This window comes from Panulirus ornatus, chromosome 33 (genome assembly GCF_036320965.1).
Source record: "Panulirus ornatus isolate Po-2019 chromosome 33, ASM3632096v1, whole genome shotgun sequence".
In the NCBI taxonomy this organism is placed as follows: Eukaryota; Metazoa; Arthropoda; class Malacostraca; order Decapoda; family Palinuridae; genus Panulirus; species Panulirus ornatus.
In genome coordinates, this window is record NC_092256.1 from 15,338,616 (window position 1) to 15,354,388 (window position 15,773).

The 15,773-nt window shown below is 39.0% G+C and overlaps 1 protein-coding gene across 1 annotated transcript in view; it reads left to right on the plus strand.

Annotated features, from left to right (window-relative positions):
* Positions 1 to 15,773, plus strand: part of LOC139759487 (GTPase-activating Rap/Ran-GAP domain-like protein 3) — a 628,035-nt gene that overhangs the window by 392,894 nt on the left and 219,368 nt on the right. The window contains 3 exon segments of the mRNA XM_071681664.1: positions 90 to 154; positions 5,331 to 5,397; positions 12,239 to 12,341. Of these exon segments, the coding sequence (XP_071537765.1) occupies positions 90 to 154; positions 5,331 to 5,397; positions 12,239 to 12,341 (235 nt within the window).

A 15,773-nucleotide genomic window follows, 5' to 3' on the forward strand; every position in this document is an offset into this window, starting at 1 on the left:
TTTCTCTGTGAATTTCCCTGCTGGCTACATGACTGTTGTTTTGTCATAAAGTTTGACTAAAATATTATCTTTTTCTCTTTCGTGTGCAGGGAGCACAGCGGATCAGCCTCAGCTACACTCCCAGCAAACCCATGACTGTGAAGCAGATATTAAGGTGAATAAATACCAGTTTTGTTTCACTCTCTAGTTCCTGCGGTGGGTTAGATTTATAGCAAGTTTTAGTAGCTCAAGTGATAACTCTTTCACTGTTTAGAAGTGTACTTGAATATTGAGGTATTAGTGAATATTATGAAGGTTAATGTTTAGGTGAATTTGTCGAATGCTTTCATTGGAGTATGATTCAAATGACTCCTCAAAACAGTCTAAAAGTGAACTAGACTATTGACGAATCGGTGAATATTATGAAAGTTAGTGTTTAAGTGAATTTGTCGAATGCTTTTAATTGAGTATGATTCAAATGAATCGTCATTGAACTGTTTGATAAGATTCAGGCAATTAGGATGTTTAACTTATAGCGTTTTCGAGAGATGTTGCATATAATTATGATTTGTTGGAGCTGCACCAAAGTAATTGGTGAAAGTATTCAAAGCTGGCTGATTCAGCAGATTGAATTTTGTGTCTGTGGGTATATGCGTTTTTATGTGTTCGTTTGAGAAAGAGAGATCGAGAAGGGGAGAGAGAAAAAGGGAGGAAAGGATCAAAAGAAATAAGAGCATTTGTGTACATTTGGTTGTATGTGTTTAAATGCTTAATCATGTATAGTGAATGCATGTATGCCTGTGTTTGTGTGTATCCAAATTTATATTCATAGCTGTATAATACCCGTAAGGTTATGTGTACATGTCCTGGCGGGTTCGTGCATATGTATATGGGCGAGGTTGGGACATAAGTTCGTTAGAGAGACTGACAACAGAATACAGTATCCAAAGGTGTTTAACAAGTTTATCTGCTGCAGAATTACTAATGATAATTTATTTACAGGAAATGTCTGTCTGTATTTTCTTTGAATAACCTTATTTGCATTATTGCTTCCTCTAGTTTCGAATTTCATAAAAGGATTCCAATAAGTTTTACATATAGGAGAATATAGTTATAGATAAGCAATTCTACGAAGTTTCTTCTTGTAAGATCCCCCGTTTTTTCTTTTTTTTGTAATTGTGTAAATTGTTCCTTTTCCTCGGTATTGGCAGAGAACTTTCTTTGGACATATTTCCCCTCACTTTGTTATTGGTTTGGTTATTGCATTCATAAAGAATTTCCTTTTCTTTATGCAGTTATAAGGGGAAACTAAGGTAAACGGGGTAGCTTTTATAATGGGGTTGATAAGAAAAAGTAAGTTGAGGTGTGTTTTTTGAGAGCCTTATGTCGTTAGTTGTGAGAAGAGAGGTATCCTACCATTTGTCTAAGTTGGCTTAGGGGAGGACGAGAAGCATTTTCCTCTATGTCTAAAGTGGTTTAGGAGGAAAAGGTCTTTAAACCCTTGTCTAAACTGTTTATGGTAAGAAGATAAGTTTTTATCCTTAGTTTACAATAGATTAGAAGAAAAGAGAAGACTTTATTCCTTGGTTAAAATGGATTAGAAGTGAAGAGGGATATTTCTCGCTTTACCTTAAATTGGCTTAGAGGAAAGGATGGGTCTGTAATCCCTTGTCCAAAGTGGTTTAGGGGAGAGGGGTGGGGGGGGGGGATCTGTAATCCCTTGTCCAAAGTGGTTTAGGGGAGAGGAGTGGGGGTGAGGGGATCTATTATCCCTTGTTAAAAGTGGTTTAGGGTAGAGAAGGGTCAGTAATCCCTTCTTCAAAGTGGTCTTAGGGGAGGGGGGGGGGTGTAATCTCTTGTCCAAAGTGGTTTATTGATGAAGGGATTTCAGTTGCCTCTTATCTACAGTGGTCTAGGGTACAAGAGAGGCCCTTATTCTTTTCTGAAGTCGTTAAAAGTAGAAAAAGCTTTTTTTTTCTCTCCTTTTTCAATGGGTCTCAAGTGGCTTAGGGGAGAGAAGACGCTTAAAGTGTAGCTGAGGGGCATTCTAGCTAGTCTGGTAGGGGAATTGAGAGGAGAGGTAGGTTCAAAGGGACTGACTGAAGTTAGGTTTAACAGAGATTTGAAACGGGCGATGGAGGGTGGGGAGGGGTGGGGATGGGATCTTACTTCGAGGATAAGGGATTTTTGTGATATACAGACGAGGGGGGGAAAAGGCGCAGGAAGGTGTAGGTCAAAGGGGAAAAGGCTACGGTGAGTGTAAGAGGTAAAGTGGAGAGAGAGAGAGAGAGAGAGAGAGAGAGAGAGAGAGAGAGAGAGAGAGAGAGAGAGAGAGAAAATCTGTGTTGAGGAAGATTTTTGGGTTTTGGGAGAGTGAATAAAGGGAACAAAAAAGGATAACTCCAGCAAGTAGGGTAAACACGATCGAATAGCTATCAACACACTTGTCTTTTGATACACACACACACACACACACACACACACACACACACACACACACACACACACACACACACACACATATACACTCACACACGCGAGGCGTAAGCTAGAGTGGGTGTCTGTTTATATACATACATAGTAGTAAAGGCTGGGAATATGCATACAAGATGAGGAGACGGGGCATCACTGGTGTGAAACTTTCTTACATAAAACACACACACACACACACACACACACACACACACACACACACACGCGCGCGCGCGTTCCATAAAACTACGCATCTATTTCATGTTGTCAGTAACACGACCATACTTATCTTTTCTGTGACCAGGTCCCCAAAGACGTTGACTACAGAAAAGTGTAAATTACTGCTTAGGATAGAATGAAAGATAAGTAGTTTCTTAGACTTTTTTCGCCTGTATTTTGATATTTCAGTTTTTCATGTCACTTTCAGGCGACTCCTTCATATGTTTGCGCAAAATTTAATTGGGTGTTGGGTTTCGATATTCTGGGTTCCTATTGGCTGTCGCACTATACTTTGAACGTTGATTGGCTGTCAGGTTCTGAGCTTTGGGAAGCTGATTGGTTTCTTTGGTATCCATGTCTTTATCCTAGCTCGCTCATTCATCTCTAATGTGATTATTATCATCAGTGTGTGTGTGTGTGTGTGTGTATGTATGTGTGTGTGTGTGTGTGTGTGTGTGTGTGTGTGTGTGTGTGTGTGTGTGTGTGAGTGTATTTTGTTGTGTTTGAGTGTTTATGTAAGTTAGTGTGGACTCATGTCTGTAAATGTCTATGTATGGACATTTACGTGTGTACCTCGAAAGCAAGAGCAACGCTTTTTTCTTCCAACCCTATTGAAATTTTAAAGAAAATGGAAACTGGATGATATATGTATATATATATATATATATATATATATATATATGTGTGTGTGTGTGTGTGTATTAGAAGACCATATAATTCTGTGCCTTTAGAAAATCACTGTCTCATACTGTTGGTAACATTAAGATAACACTAAATGGGTAAAAAGTTAAAATTCTGATAAATCTGTCTTTTAAAACAAAAGAGTTTTTAGGATCAGGGACAAGACATGAGAATGTAAACTGACCTACAGCTTAAACGTGGAAGGGAAGAAGCGGAAATCACATTGGACAAGGAAGGTGACATGTGACTCCATAAATGGATAAGTTTGAGTTTCTTCGAAGATATGGTGCACAAAATTGCTGTCTTCATCCCCCATGGGTTTTCCTACCAATGTATCAGGTGTAATCTCTGGAGTATATCAGTAATTTTTTAATGAACTCCACCGTTGCTTCGCCAGAGCGTAACGCCACATCCAATCAGCAAAACATAACGTAAACGGATCCTTGTGTGTTTTTCTCAGTCTGCGGGATGAAACTACGTCTTTCGCCTAAAAACTTAGGCATTTATTGTTAATTTACTAAGTGCTAAGACAGCCCGGGCTGTTTTTCAATAACCTCGGGTCAACAGTGGCCAATCTGAGGGCAAGGGAGCCAGCTCCGAGCTCTCATCTCTGCCTCTCATCTCAGTAATGGACGCGGTGTAAACACGTACATAGAGATTTGGTGTTGATGCTGTGGACGGCAAAGAGAGGCTGGTTGTATGAGAGTTTTATTTGCTTTTAGATCCAATTTCCGTGAGAGAAATGAGGCCTCTAAAGCCCGTGGTTGGGTGTAGGTGAAATCTGATGTTATGATGGACGAAGATTTTGTTTAATATGAGAAAGTAGAGGATCGTAACTCATGACTACAGTATCAGTTGTATTGGAAGGAGAAGGGTGGTAGTGTATTTTACGTAGAGTGTGATTCCTGTGCTAAATGTCAGTTTTAAAAGACTTTGATCACTAGTGAATGGGGCTGCTACGTTCCTGAGTTTACGTGACACAGATGTTATCTGTATATTAGAAGCATATGGGAGAGAACGGAATAAACTACACCAGAGAAGTGAATGCTCCGGTGTTACTGTAAGGAATATACTTAATTCCCTCAAGAAATGGTGGACCTTCTTGTTTCACTTATTAAACAAGGTGGTACGACACTTTGAACACTACGTTACAACTCTTGAGCACGACGGAACGACTACTGGGTGTGATGGCCTGGCCCTTGTCTTGGCTTTAGGGTAGTATCATCACGTTCAGTGGTCGCACCGTTGTGCTAAAGGTGTTAACAAGGGCTGTTGAAGGAGGATGTTTGCAACTGTTTGAGTAGAGATGAAGCAGTACACTTAGTGTAGCAGGAGCGATGCATGTGTGTGTACATGTAAGATCAGGACCCAGGCTTCCATGACGTGGAAGATTAGCCACCCTGGTCACATCAGGTTACTTATGGTGGTGCGGGGAAGGGTGAATTACCTTTGTCAGTTGGTAGAGTCTGATCTAGTTTGGTTCTTGCCGTCGACACCACCGAGCACTCTCCTACTCTGAGAGCTTGTTGTTGGATCTGTTGATGCTGCTGAGTAATAAGGTTATAAATGCCTGTAATCTCCCTTTTTCTGCGCCTGTCTTCATAACTGGTCGTTGAAAGAGTCTTTCTTGAACAGGAATGAGAGAATTCAAAGAGGGCATCCCTCTGATGTGATTGATTCAACATCATATGACCTGAGCGTATAAAAGTAGTAGTTTTATTTTTATTTTTATTTTTTTTTTTTTGTCATGGTCCAGGTCCAGGTAATGTCCTTAGATACAGGTGACATTTATATTTGTGACTGAACATTTCGTACAATATCTCGCTTTCTAAGTGTCGAAATTCTTGCCTGTGTCTCGCATATTTGTAGGAACTTGAAAGTTAAATGAATAGTTTTCTTTGGTTTAAATTCTTCTTTAGTTGATTTTATTCCGTTGATATGTATCTGTTTATTTCTAACACACATTTGGTACTTTGCAGCAACTTTCAGAATATGGACAAGCTGGAGAAAGGCCCGAAGGAGATCTTCACTCAGGAAATACAGAAGGTGGGTTGGTCTTACTGCTTGAGGGATAGGGACAGATCATTTCCTCTTGTTTCCTCCTTAAATAAGAGCTACTCACCGATACCCACATATCATCTCAGCATTACATAATTCTCTCACCCAGTTAAGGAAAGCAATGATTACAAGATCATTAAAGTAAGTCCCATCTCTCAGAAGAGTGATATTCTCCATACCATATTCCTGTCACACAGACGGTGATAAAATTTCACAAGAGTGAATCAGAATTCTGTGTTCCCTCGTCGTGGTCCACATACGTAGTGGGAGGGTATATGGTTTTGAAAATGATCTGCTACCATTTGATGATGATTAAAGACTTTTCGGTTGATGGATGTAGCTTGACGATGGCATCGGTAACGACCCTGGCAGTTGATAGGTTTAACGCCCAAAATAACCAACCAGTTATCCCTCTTGACGGCCTTAACGACCCTGACAGAATAACCAACTAGTTATCTCTCTTCTTTTAGCGGTTGTACACAGGTGTGTCATTTTGTTATATTTGTTTCTCTCTTCATTATTATCAATCGGGATACAGTGACGATAACCTTACCTATAATGTATGACCTCCATGTGGCATAGGATTTATGTTTAATTTCCTGTTACTGGCAACTTTCAGCATTCTTGATTTTTATTTATGCTGGCAATACGTCAGGATGAAACGTTTGCACGGTTTACCCTGGTGTCTCGTTTTCATCTATTATATACACGAACGTTCTCTCTCTCTCTCTCTCTCTCTCTCTCTCTCTCTCTCTCTCTCTCTCTCTCTCTCCTTCCTTCCTCTGCCTCTGTCTTTCATACTACTACTCCTCCTCTTTCTCCCCCCTCTTCTCCTCTTCCTCATATTCCTCCTCCTCCTCGTCCTCCTCTTCTGTTTGCCATCAGATTTTCCCCTCGCATCTTCACAAACTACTTGTAGTTATGATATGAATCCTCAAGCACTGTCTTTCTGCAAGACCCAGCGATAGATATAAGATAAAAGACTTTCTTTTGACCTTTTCTAGAGGCTCTTTTCACATGAGTGGGTGAGAAATGGGTTCCTGACTGCATATTTGCACACCAGAACGAGTTATGGAAATGCCACGTTACTTCCATGACAGCGAGAGAAGTGGATACCGCTGTACTAGAATCCATCTGGATTGGCTATTGTACACTGTGTGTGTGTGTGTGTGTGTGTCAGTGTCGGTGTGTTGTATTGCCTGTATTTCTGCTTTAAGTGTGCTTTTGTATATTTTTTTTTTCATTTTTGTATGTAACCGTTTGCTCGTGTGTATGCGCTAACAAATTTTCTTGTAAATTTTGGTGATAATGTCTGGTCCTTCCAAGGAACTTAAATTTCGTTTTTCTAGGCTTACGTTATTCCCTCATACACACACACACACACACACACACACACACACCTATAGATATCTAGTCCCAGGGTTGGTGGAAACACCGGTTGTGGCATTAGCGATATCATATGAACTTAAACATTATCAAAAGCTGGAAATATGTCACGATTTCACCAAACGATGCGGAGGAAAAAAAAAGAGGGAACAAATTCAGATGAATTGGTGTAATTATTATGTTAGCCATAGAGACATGTCAGTGTCCATTCTCTCTCTCTCTCTCTCTCTCTCTCTCTCTCTCTCTCTCTCTCTCTCTCTCCCCACAAGAACAAGGTACCTGTCACTTCTCACACACAGTGTTAACAAGGGTTTATTAAAGGCCCTATATACAACCCTGGCGACCGGATCAGTCAGCGTCGTGTGTACGCATTTGCCTGTGTTGTCGACCCCTCTGTCTACGTTGGAATAAAGTTATACTTGCCACATTTCCCACCCTCATCTTTCCCTCGTTCTCCGGCATCTTCTCTCGTGCAGATGTATTGTGTAGTTGGCCCCTGTCTGGTGTCTGTGCTATTGTGTGGGTAAGAAAGGAACAGCTGACTCCATCTCTTCCCATCTCCTACATGATTACCAGCTGACCACACCACTGGCAGACCTCGTATTTATTGTGCCTTTCTGGACCCAAGTAGAGGAGAGCTTCGTTTCTGGGTACACAATATATATATATATATATATATATATATATATATATATATATATATATATATATATATATATATATATATATATATAAGCCTTCAGGGCCCCTTTTCCAGGGGGTATTGCAACTCCAAGGCTGCACTACTTGCAGCAGCAGGGAAATTATAAAACTCCTTTGAAGTGAAAAATTCGTTGACTTGACTGTTCTACAGATGATGGAGCCCTGCCAAAATTGACCTTTCACTCACGGTGTAAACTCGTGCATGTGGAGTCCTATAACACACACACACACACACACACACACACACACACACACACACACACACACGAGCAGACGGAGACACAGCTACGCAGTGGCAGGGATATTTGTTCCTTCAGTGTAAGAGACGTGTGAGCTTATCGTATCATCGCCAGTCGTCCTGGTATATAACGCTACTTCGAGTGTTCAACATTATCTTTTGCTTTCCTATTAGCAGCTGTAATATTGCTGTTAGTCAGTGGTGATTTAGCCGAGACATTTACCTTAGCTTAGTGTAATTCAAGCCCTAACTCAATGTATTTCAGGGCTTAACTCAGTGTTTTTCAGGCCATAGCTCAATGACTTTTAGTCATCATCTCAATTCATTTCTAGCTTCTGTTCACTGTATTTCAAGGCCTTAGCTCAGTGCATTTCTATTTTAACCAAGTTCACTTTAGTATATTTGCTAAGTTGTGGTGATCAGACATATCTATACTGGGAGATGGGGCTGGTAAGCTCTTAGTATAGCATGTGGGCGCAGTATTAACATGGCTGTTGTACATTCAAAAAATGAAAAACGCGGTTTTGAGATAAGACTTGAGCAGATACATTTTTTCAGTGGCTATATATAAATCATTGATTTTAACTTGCATTCACAATATTCAGATATCAAAATATAATTGCGTTCACAGATGTAGATAGAATTGAATGAAAGTTCCGCTATCTGTTTAGAATTTGCTTTTTGTATTTGCCTTCTTATAAACTGTATGTGAAACAAGTTTTCTATATCTTGGTACATATGTGAAAACTAGTAGCAATAGAACAGAGTCTGAAATCTATTTTAAGTTCTTACCTGCTTGAACTACAAGGATTTCTATTCCATTTTATAAGTATACTTGTTTTATGATTATTACTTTCAGGTAATCTTTTCAAGTTCACTATAACCCTGGCGTTATGAGTCGTATGAGTTGAATGAGAAACTTTCAAGCACTGTTGTTTTGTTCATTATTTGCTCTCAAATCAGTAGATCAAATAAGACCCAGAGAACCCCACTCAGCTGAGTCTCTCTACAAATGGGCCAAAAATTGAATTTCAGATCTTGGAAAACAAATCCTGAATACAAAATGTCTTCTGTCTGCCTCCTACAGGCTCTCGTGTTTCGTTGCTCGAGCGATGTTATTTTTCTCCTTGATATTCTGCTTTATTGCGTTTGTTCTCTGTCATGTTAGTCCTTCTGTGTCCTGGGTAGTGTACTTGCATTCCCCCCGATGATATGTCTCTCTCTCTGTCTTTGTATCTCCTTCTTTTATGCCTTTTCTTGTTTCCCTTTTTATGCCTCTCTTTCTCTACTTCTATCTATGATTTCTCTATATCAGTTTCTCCCTCTCTCCCTATCTCCTTTCCCATTACCCATCGCCTGTCCTCTCTTTCTCTCTACCTTTGTCTCCCTCCCTTCTGCTCCATCCTCTCTCTCTCTCTCTCTCTCTCTCTCTCTCTCTCTCTCTCTCTCTCTCTCTCTCTCTCTCTCTCATCTCGTGTACCCTGCCAAAAGCAATTTATCTCACCCTCTTCTCACATCTGCCCTAATATAATCATTCTCTCCCCAGCTCAGCTGGTCGCCACTACTTGTTCCATACCTGCTAATTCCTTGCTTCACACATCAAATCATTCTTTCCCTAGCTCCTACTAGGATTTCCAAACAACTTTTGCTGATTTCTACGTCTGCTGCATTATTATCCCGTCTCCATTTATGTAGAGGAGGGACGTAGGATACTATTGCTCTCCTCAAGCAGTTAATGTCGTCGTAGACCATCGGGTCCTCTCTTATCAGGTTTTCCCATGTCCTCCCATGTATTAGGCCTACTGTCTTCCGGCAGATAACTTTGGCATAGACCGCCAGGTCCTCTATTATCTGTGTTTCCCATGTACTATCCTTCATCAGATAACCTCATCGTAGACCATCAGGTCTGTATTTGTCTTTCCAACGTACTTCCACGTGTTATTGTCTTCCAGTGGATAATTTTCACATAGACCATCAGGTCTTCTAGTTATCTGTCTCTCCCACGTATTCAGATGTACTGCACCTCCAGCAGATGACTTCGCTGTAGACCATCAGGTTATTTGTTTTCTGTCTACCATATATTCCCATGTATTCTTGTAATATGCTTTGTGCTCTCTTCTCTCTTACTCTTAATTGTCCTTCCGTTATAGCCTGAGCCCATATTCAATCATTTATATTTTCAATAGTGTTTCAAGGATCTAAGATACTCATAACTTTGTAGGGTATATATTGACCGCAACCCTGTATCATCATATATATATATATATATATATATATGTATGCAAGGTCCGGAAAGTGCTGCTGTTTTATGAAGTCTGACAGCACATGACCACTTCCGTTTTTTCTTTTTTTTTTTTTTTTCTTTTTGAGGAGATTAGAAGTCTTAGAACTTATTTTTTCTCTTAGGATGCGCAGAAAAAAATGGCACTTAAAACATGTATTTTTTTGTCAGGAAAAGTAAACATTGGGTGCCAGGCGTCAAAAGTTCTTAGAAAAGTGTAGAGAACTTCCTCTTGAAATATACAAGAAAAAGAATTTTTCTTCCTTATATATATATATATATATATATATATATATATATATATATATATATATATATATATATATATATATATGTATGTATATATATATATATATATATATATATATATATATATATATATATATATATATATATATATGTTATTATTATACTTTGTCGCTGTCTCCCGCGTTAGCGACTTAGCGCAAGGAAACAGACGAAAGAATTGCCCAACCCACCCACATACACATATAAATACATACACGTCCACACAAGCACATATACATACCTATACATTTCAACGTATACATATATATACATACACAGACATATAATCTATACACATGCAAATAATTCATACTTGCTTCCTTTATTCATTCCGTCGCCACTCTGCCACACATGAAATGACAACCCCCTCCCCCCGCATGCGCGCGAGGTAGCACTAGGAAAAGACAACAAAGGCCACATTCGTTCACACTCAGTCTCTAGCTGTCATGTATAATGCACTGAAACCACAGCTCCCTTTCCACATCCAGGCCCCACAAAACTTTCCATGGTTTGCCCCAGACGCTTCACATGCCCTGATTCAGTCCATTGACAGCACGTCGACCCCGGTATACCACATCGTTTCAGTTCATTCTGTTCCTTGCACGCCTTTCACCCCCCTACATGTTCAAGCCCAGATCGCTCAAAATTTTTTCACTCCATCTTTCCACCTCCAATTTGGTCTCCCACTTCTCGTTGACTCCACCTGTGACACATATATCCTCCTTGTCAATCTTTCCTCACTCATTCTCTCCATGTGACCAAACCATTTCAAAACACCCTCTTCTGCTCTCTCAACCACACTCTTTATCACCACACATCTCTCTTACCCTTTCATTACTTACTCGATCAAACCACTTCACACCACATATTGTCCTCAAATATCTCATTTCTAACACATCCACCCTCCTGCGCACAACTCTATCTATAACCCACGCCTCGCAACCATACAACATTGTTGGAACCACTGTTCCTTCAAACATACCCATTTTTGCTTTCCGAGATAATGTTCTCGCCTTTAGTATATCCTAGGAAGGCATTTGCGAAGCACAGACTATATCTTTTAACAAAATCCTGCAGCTTTCTCTCAGTTCTCCTCTCCTCGTGCATAAGCCATCTGTTCAGTACACAAACATGACTATTGAATTTTTTTTTTTCTGGTCTCGGTGTTTGTGTTATCCATTGCCACAGTTAGTTCATTTTTAATGCGTCATTAGATTCAGCCCGAGTATTCTCCCGATCCTCTGATGGCACACCTGTTGATGTAGGCTTGTCACCATCTGAACTCCATTCTACGTCTCTCCTCGCTTTAAAGCTTATGTTCTTCACACCTTTCCCATGAACTCGTAGATTCTTTGCAGCACCGCTAATTAGTTTCAAAGAGTTGCTTTGAAGGAACATTCTTTGAGAATCTTTCTCGAGGGATTCGATCATATAGAGATTTAGATGACAATACGGGATTCATATACACATCCCTGAGTCAATTTTATTCGCTTTCCCAGCAGAGCGTTACCTTGCATCCTATTGAATATTAATCTTTACCTCTCCTTTGGGGCAAGGTTTGTTGTAGTTGGAGGAAAGAATATGATTAGATATCAGGGACAAATGGATGTTGTACGAATAAGCAAGACGCAAATGGATCCTTAAAGGTAGTTGCTCTTCAGAATCCTTGACTTGTTGAATTATGTCTAATCGACTGTGTCATAATCAATAAAAATGCTTTGTCGAAGATCAGGTAAAATGTTAATAGGAGACGATTTACAAATATATATAATTTCAATCATTACAAATCCAAATAAATCCAAAAATTTTATTATATGCATATTGTTACTTATGCAACATCTTAATTCGTCCTTAACGTGATTCAGTTTTTATCCTGTAAGTTTTCGCAATTTTTGGAGGTGCTTTGCAGGGGCATTGACTGTGTCTTCTTGCAGGACCTGCTGCTTCTAGAGGAACAGGAGGGCTCCGTCAACTTCAAGTTCGGGATACTCTACATGAAGGCAGGGCAGACCTCGGATGATGAAATCCTCAGTAATGGTAAGATGTGAAGTTGATGTACAAGGGGGAGGGGGGGGGAGAAAGTGAGAGATTGTGAGTGAAGGAGACGGAGAGAGAGCATGAACGAAGATAAACTGTGAAATATGGGTAACATGTTACGAAATTGTTATATAACTGGAAAGCATGTATAAATATATATATATATATATATATATATATATATATATATATATATATATATATATAACAGACAAACTAGTAGATATCTAGATAAAGGGATATATTGGGAGTTATGTAAAAATGTGGAACGGTACAGGAATGGAGGGGAATGAAACAGAACGTAGAACCAGAGGTCGACGAAGTTCCTGTAATGTTTTCGTTGCACTTATGTAACATGTAAACAAAACAAAGTTTTCCTGATGTTTACAGGTGAAAGACGGGAGCTGAAGGCATTTTGCTTACAGTGTACAAAACAAGGCGGAGATCCTATGAGAGAGAGAGAGAGAGAGATTGAAGAACGTTGAAAGGAAATATATGAAATGCAATAACAGAGAAGCCTCAGAAAGAATGATAAAGAGAGGGGCGGATCGAGAGATTTAAAGATGGAAAGAGATATAGAAAACAAAGGAGAATCGAAAGAATGGGAGGAAAATAGAGGAAAGGAAGGGGAATGCGGCAAAAAAAAATGTTAATCAGATCAATAGTAAGATTCATGAGAGTAGAAAACGTTGATAACATCAACTGACCCTCATAAGCTGAAACTGAAGCGTTGGTAACTGGCTTCTAAGTTGCGGGTTAAGCGTCATTAACCGTTTGGAAATCTCATGATTGATGCAGCTTAAACAGTCTGTTACATGGCCATTAAGTTTACATGGATCTATCTATGCCAACTGTAGAGGATTTTTATAAGAATTATCCTCGTTACTGTTATCAACAATCAATCACCGTAACATTTAAATCATCGTAATTAATTGATTATGAATCATAAGAGTCGAAAATCATTCAGGAGATTCATTGACCTACAACTTATTAAAACATATCATATATACCTTTATAATAGCCCAGCTACTTGCAGTGCACGAACATTAACTATGTATATCCTATATATATATATCTATTACAATACTACTAGAGTCATTTACAAATAATGCCTTTCACAATTACCAACAGATCAGAGAAGCAACTCAGTTACTCAGGAAAATAACCTGGAGTTATTGCCAGAAAATTCAGCTGTAAATCTTAAACTTTTCAGTGAGAGGAAAAACGAGATGAATTTCCATCGTCATTAGGAGGGAGGGAAACTTGCCCAAGAGATCCTCTTTATTAAACGTCAGGAAGTCGGGGTTTACCTTATGAGGGAGGGCTGTGAAGAGGGAAAGAAGGGAGGAGGTAAGATGGCTTGGAGCAAAGAAGGAAGGATAAAGAGGGAGAGGAAGGTGGACTGAGGAAGGTGAAAGAACACGTCTTTGGAGGGATGTAAGGTGAAAGTAAAAGTGATGGAGAGATAAGAGGTGAAACACAGTCTGATGACAGATAAAGATTGAGGATAATGGACGTTAATCACTAGGACAAGAAGGAGCACAAACTGAATATATATATATATATATATATATATATATATATATATATATATATATATATATATATATATATATATATATATATATGAACTCGATAACGAATTTCAATGCAGCACCACATGTACAGGAATGATAAAAGACTGTAGCGTAAGAAAAGAAAAAAAATGCTACAAGCTTGGACTGGATCAAGAAGATTATTGTTATGTAATAGTAAAAAAATAGTGAGATGAGAAAAATAGACCTACCATGAAGACCAGTAAATAATAATCTTAAGAAGAGTAGAATCACACCTTACTTACTCATATATGATAAAGACAAATAAATGATTTTATGCTTTCAAGAAGCCCCATAGAAATTTAATATCCCTTTGCCTCTTTTAATAACCAAAGAAGAGTCAGGTAATTCCGTTTTCCTTTGTATTCTACCATCAGATACGAAATAGAGGAAGAACACAAACTCATGAGTGGTAGAGGTTGGGATTAAGGCCAGGCCGACTTGCAATACAGGACAATAGAACCTACCCAGACTAGCCCACATGACTGAGATGTTTGTAAACAAAGGGACGGAGACTCGTAAATTTTGGAGCTGGGAATGAAGCAAGGATATCCGTTTGGCCGAGAGAGAGAGAGAGAGAGAGAGAGAGAGAGAGAGAGAGAGAGTATTATAAAAGGTAGAATTATCATGTAGAGAGAGATATACAGTTTGATGCATATATATATATATATATATATATATATATATATATATATATATATATATATATATATATATATATATATATATGGGAGCGAGCGAGTTCCCCATCTGTCCTCTCGGTTATTTACAAAGTAGCTGCTGTGTTGAAGCCTGGCTTAACATGGCTTAGCATGGCTTTGTTTAGCCTTCCGACCAAGCTCTGAAAAAAAAGAAAAAAAAAGTTCCAGGTAACAAGTTCCCGCCAGAATTTAATACGGAGAAGTTTGGCTGGGATTAGGAGCAACGATGAATGGATAAGCCCTTCTGCCCCTGTGTTTCCATACAGGCGAGGTGGGTATTAACAACCTCGCTTGTGTAGAGATGCAATGGTAGAGGGGCATATGCACCACCATATCATCCAATGACAAATGTATACCAGTAAGTATGATGAATACATAAAATGTATGAAACACGGGATAATGTATAATACTATTCATTTTGTATAGTCAGAGATTCAGTGTAGGTCATGTATCTATAAAAATGTCAGGTAGAATCATATATGATATATGTTAATAGTAATGTTTCATCCAAACTATACAAACACAGACCCATTAGCCTCAGAATATATGCATTATATCATAAGAGTTCAAATGGCTGTTATATTTATCAGTGTCAACCAGAACCACATTTCAATGCTGTAATGAAATGCCATTTGTAATAATCCAGTGTTTTGTGTACTTATCGTTGTTGGTTAATTGGCTAATTAGTTGTATGGATGGTTAACGGGCTGGTTAGCTGTTTGTTGGTTGGTTACCTTCTTTGACTGACTGGTTCAAGCGCCGTTTTCTGATTGGTCTAAAGGGATGGTTGCATCAACGGTGGATTGGTTGATGCGATGGTTTATACCGTGGGAGTACATTGATTGGTTAGTCTACTTATTGATTGATTAATTGAACGGTTACTTAGTTGGCTGACTGCTTGCTGCCGGTATTAAGCCAACCTTGGAGTATTTCATTGGTAAGGTCTAAAAGGTTTTTATTTTCTTTTTCTCAGTACACCCATCATTACTACGCCCATATCTTAATCACAACCTTATCTTCTGGGGATCACTGCTCATTTAAGTTCACTGCAGACTCCTTTCATTTCATTCTTATCTTATCTGCACCTCCATCCTCCCTACACCTTAGTCATGAATACCAACTTATGTATTTTCACT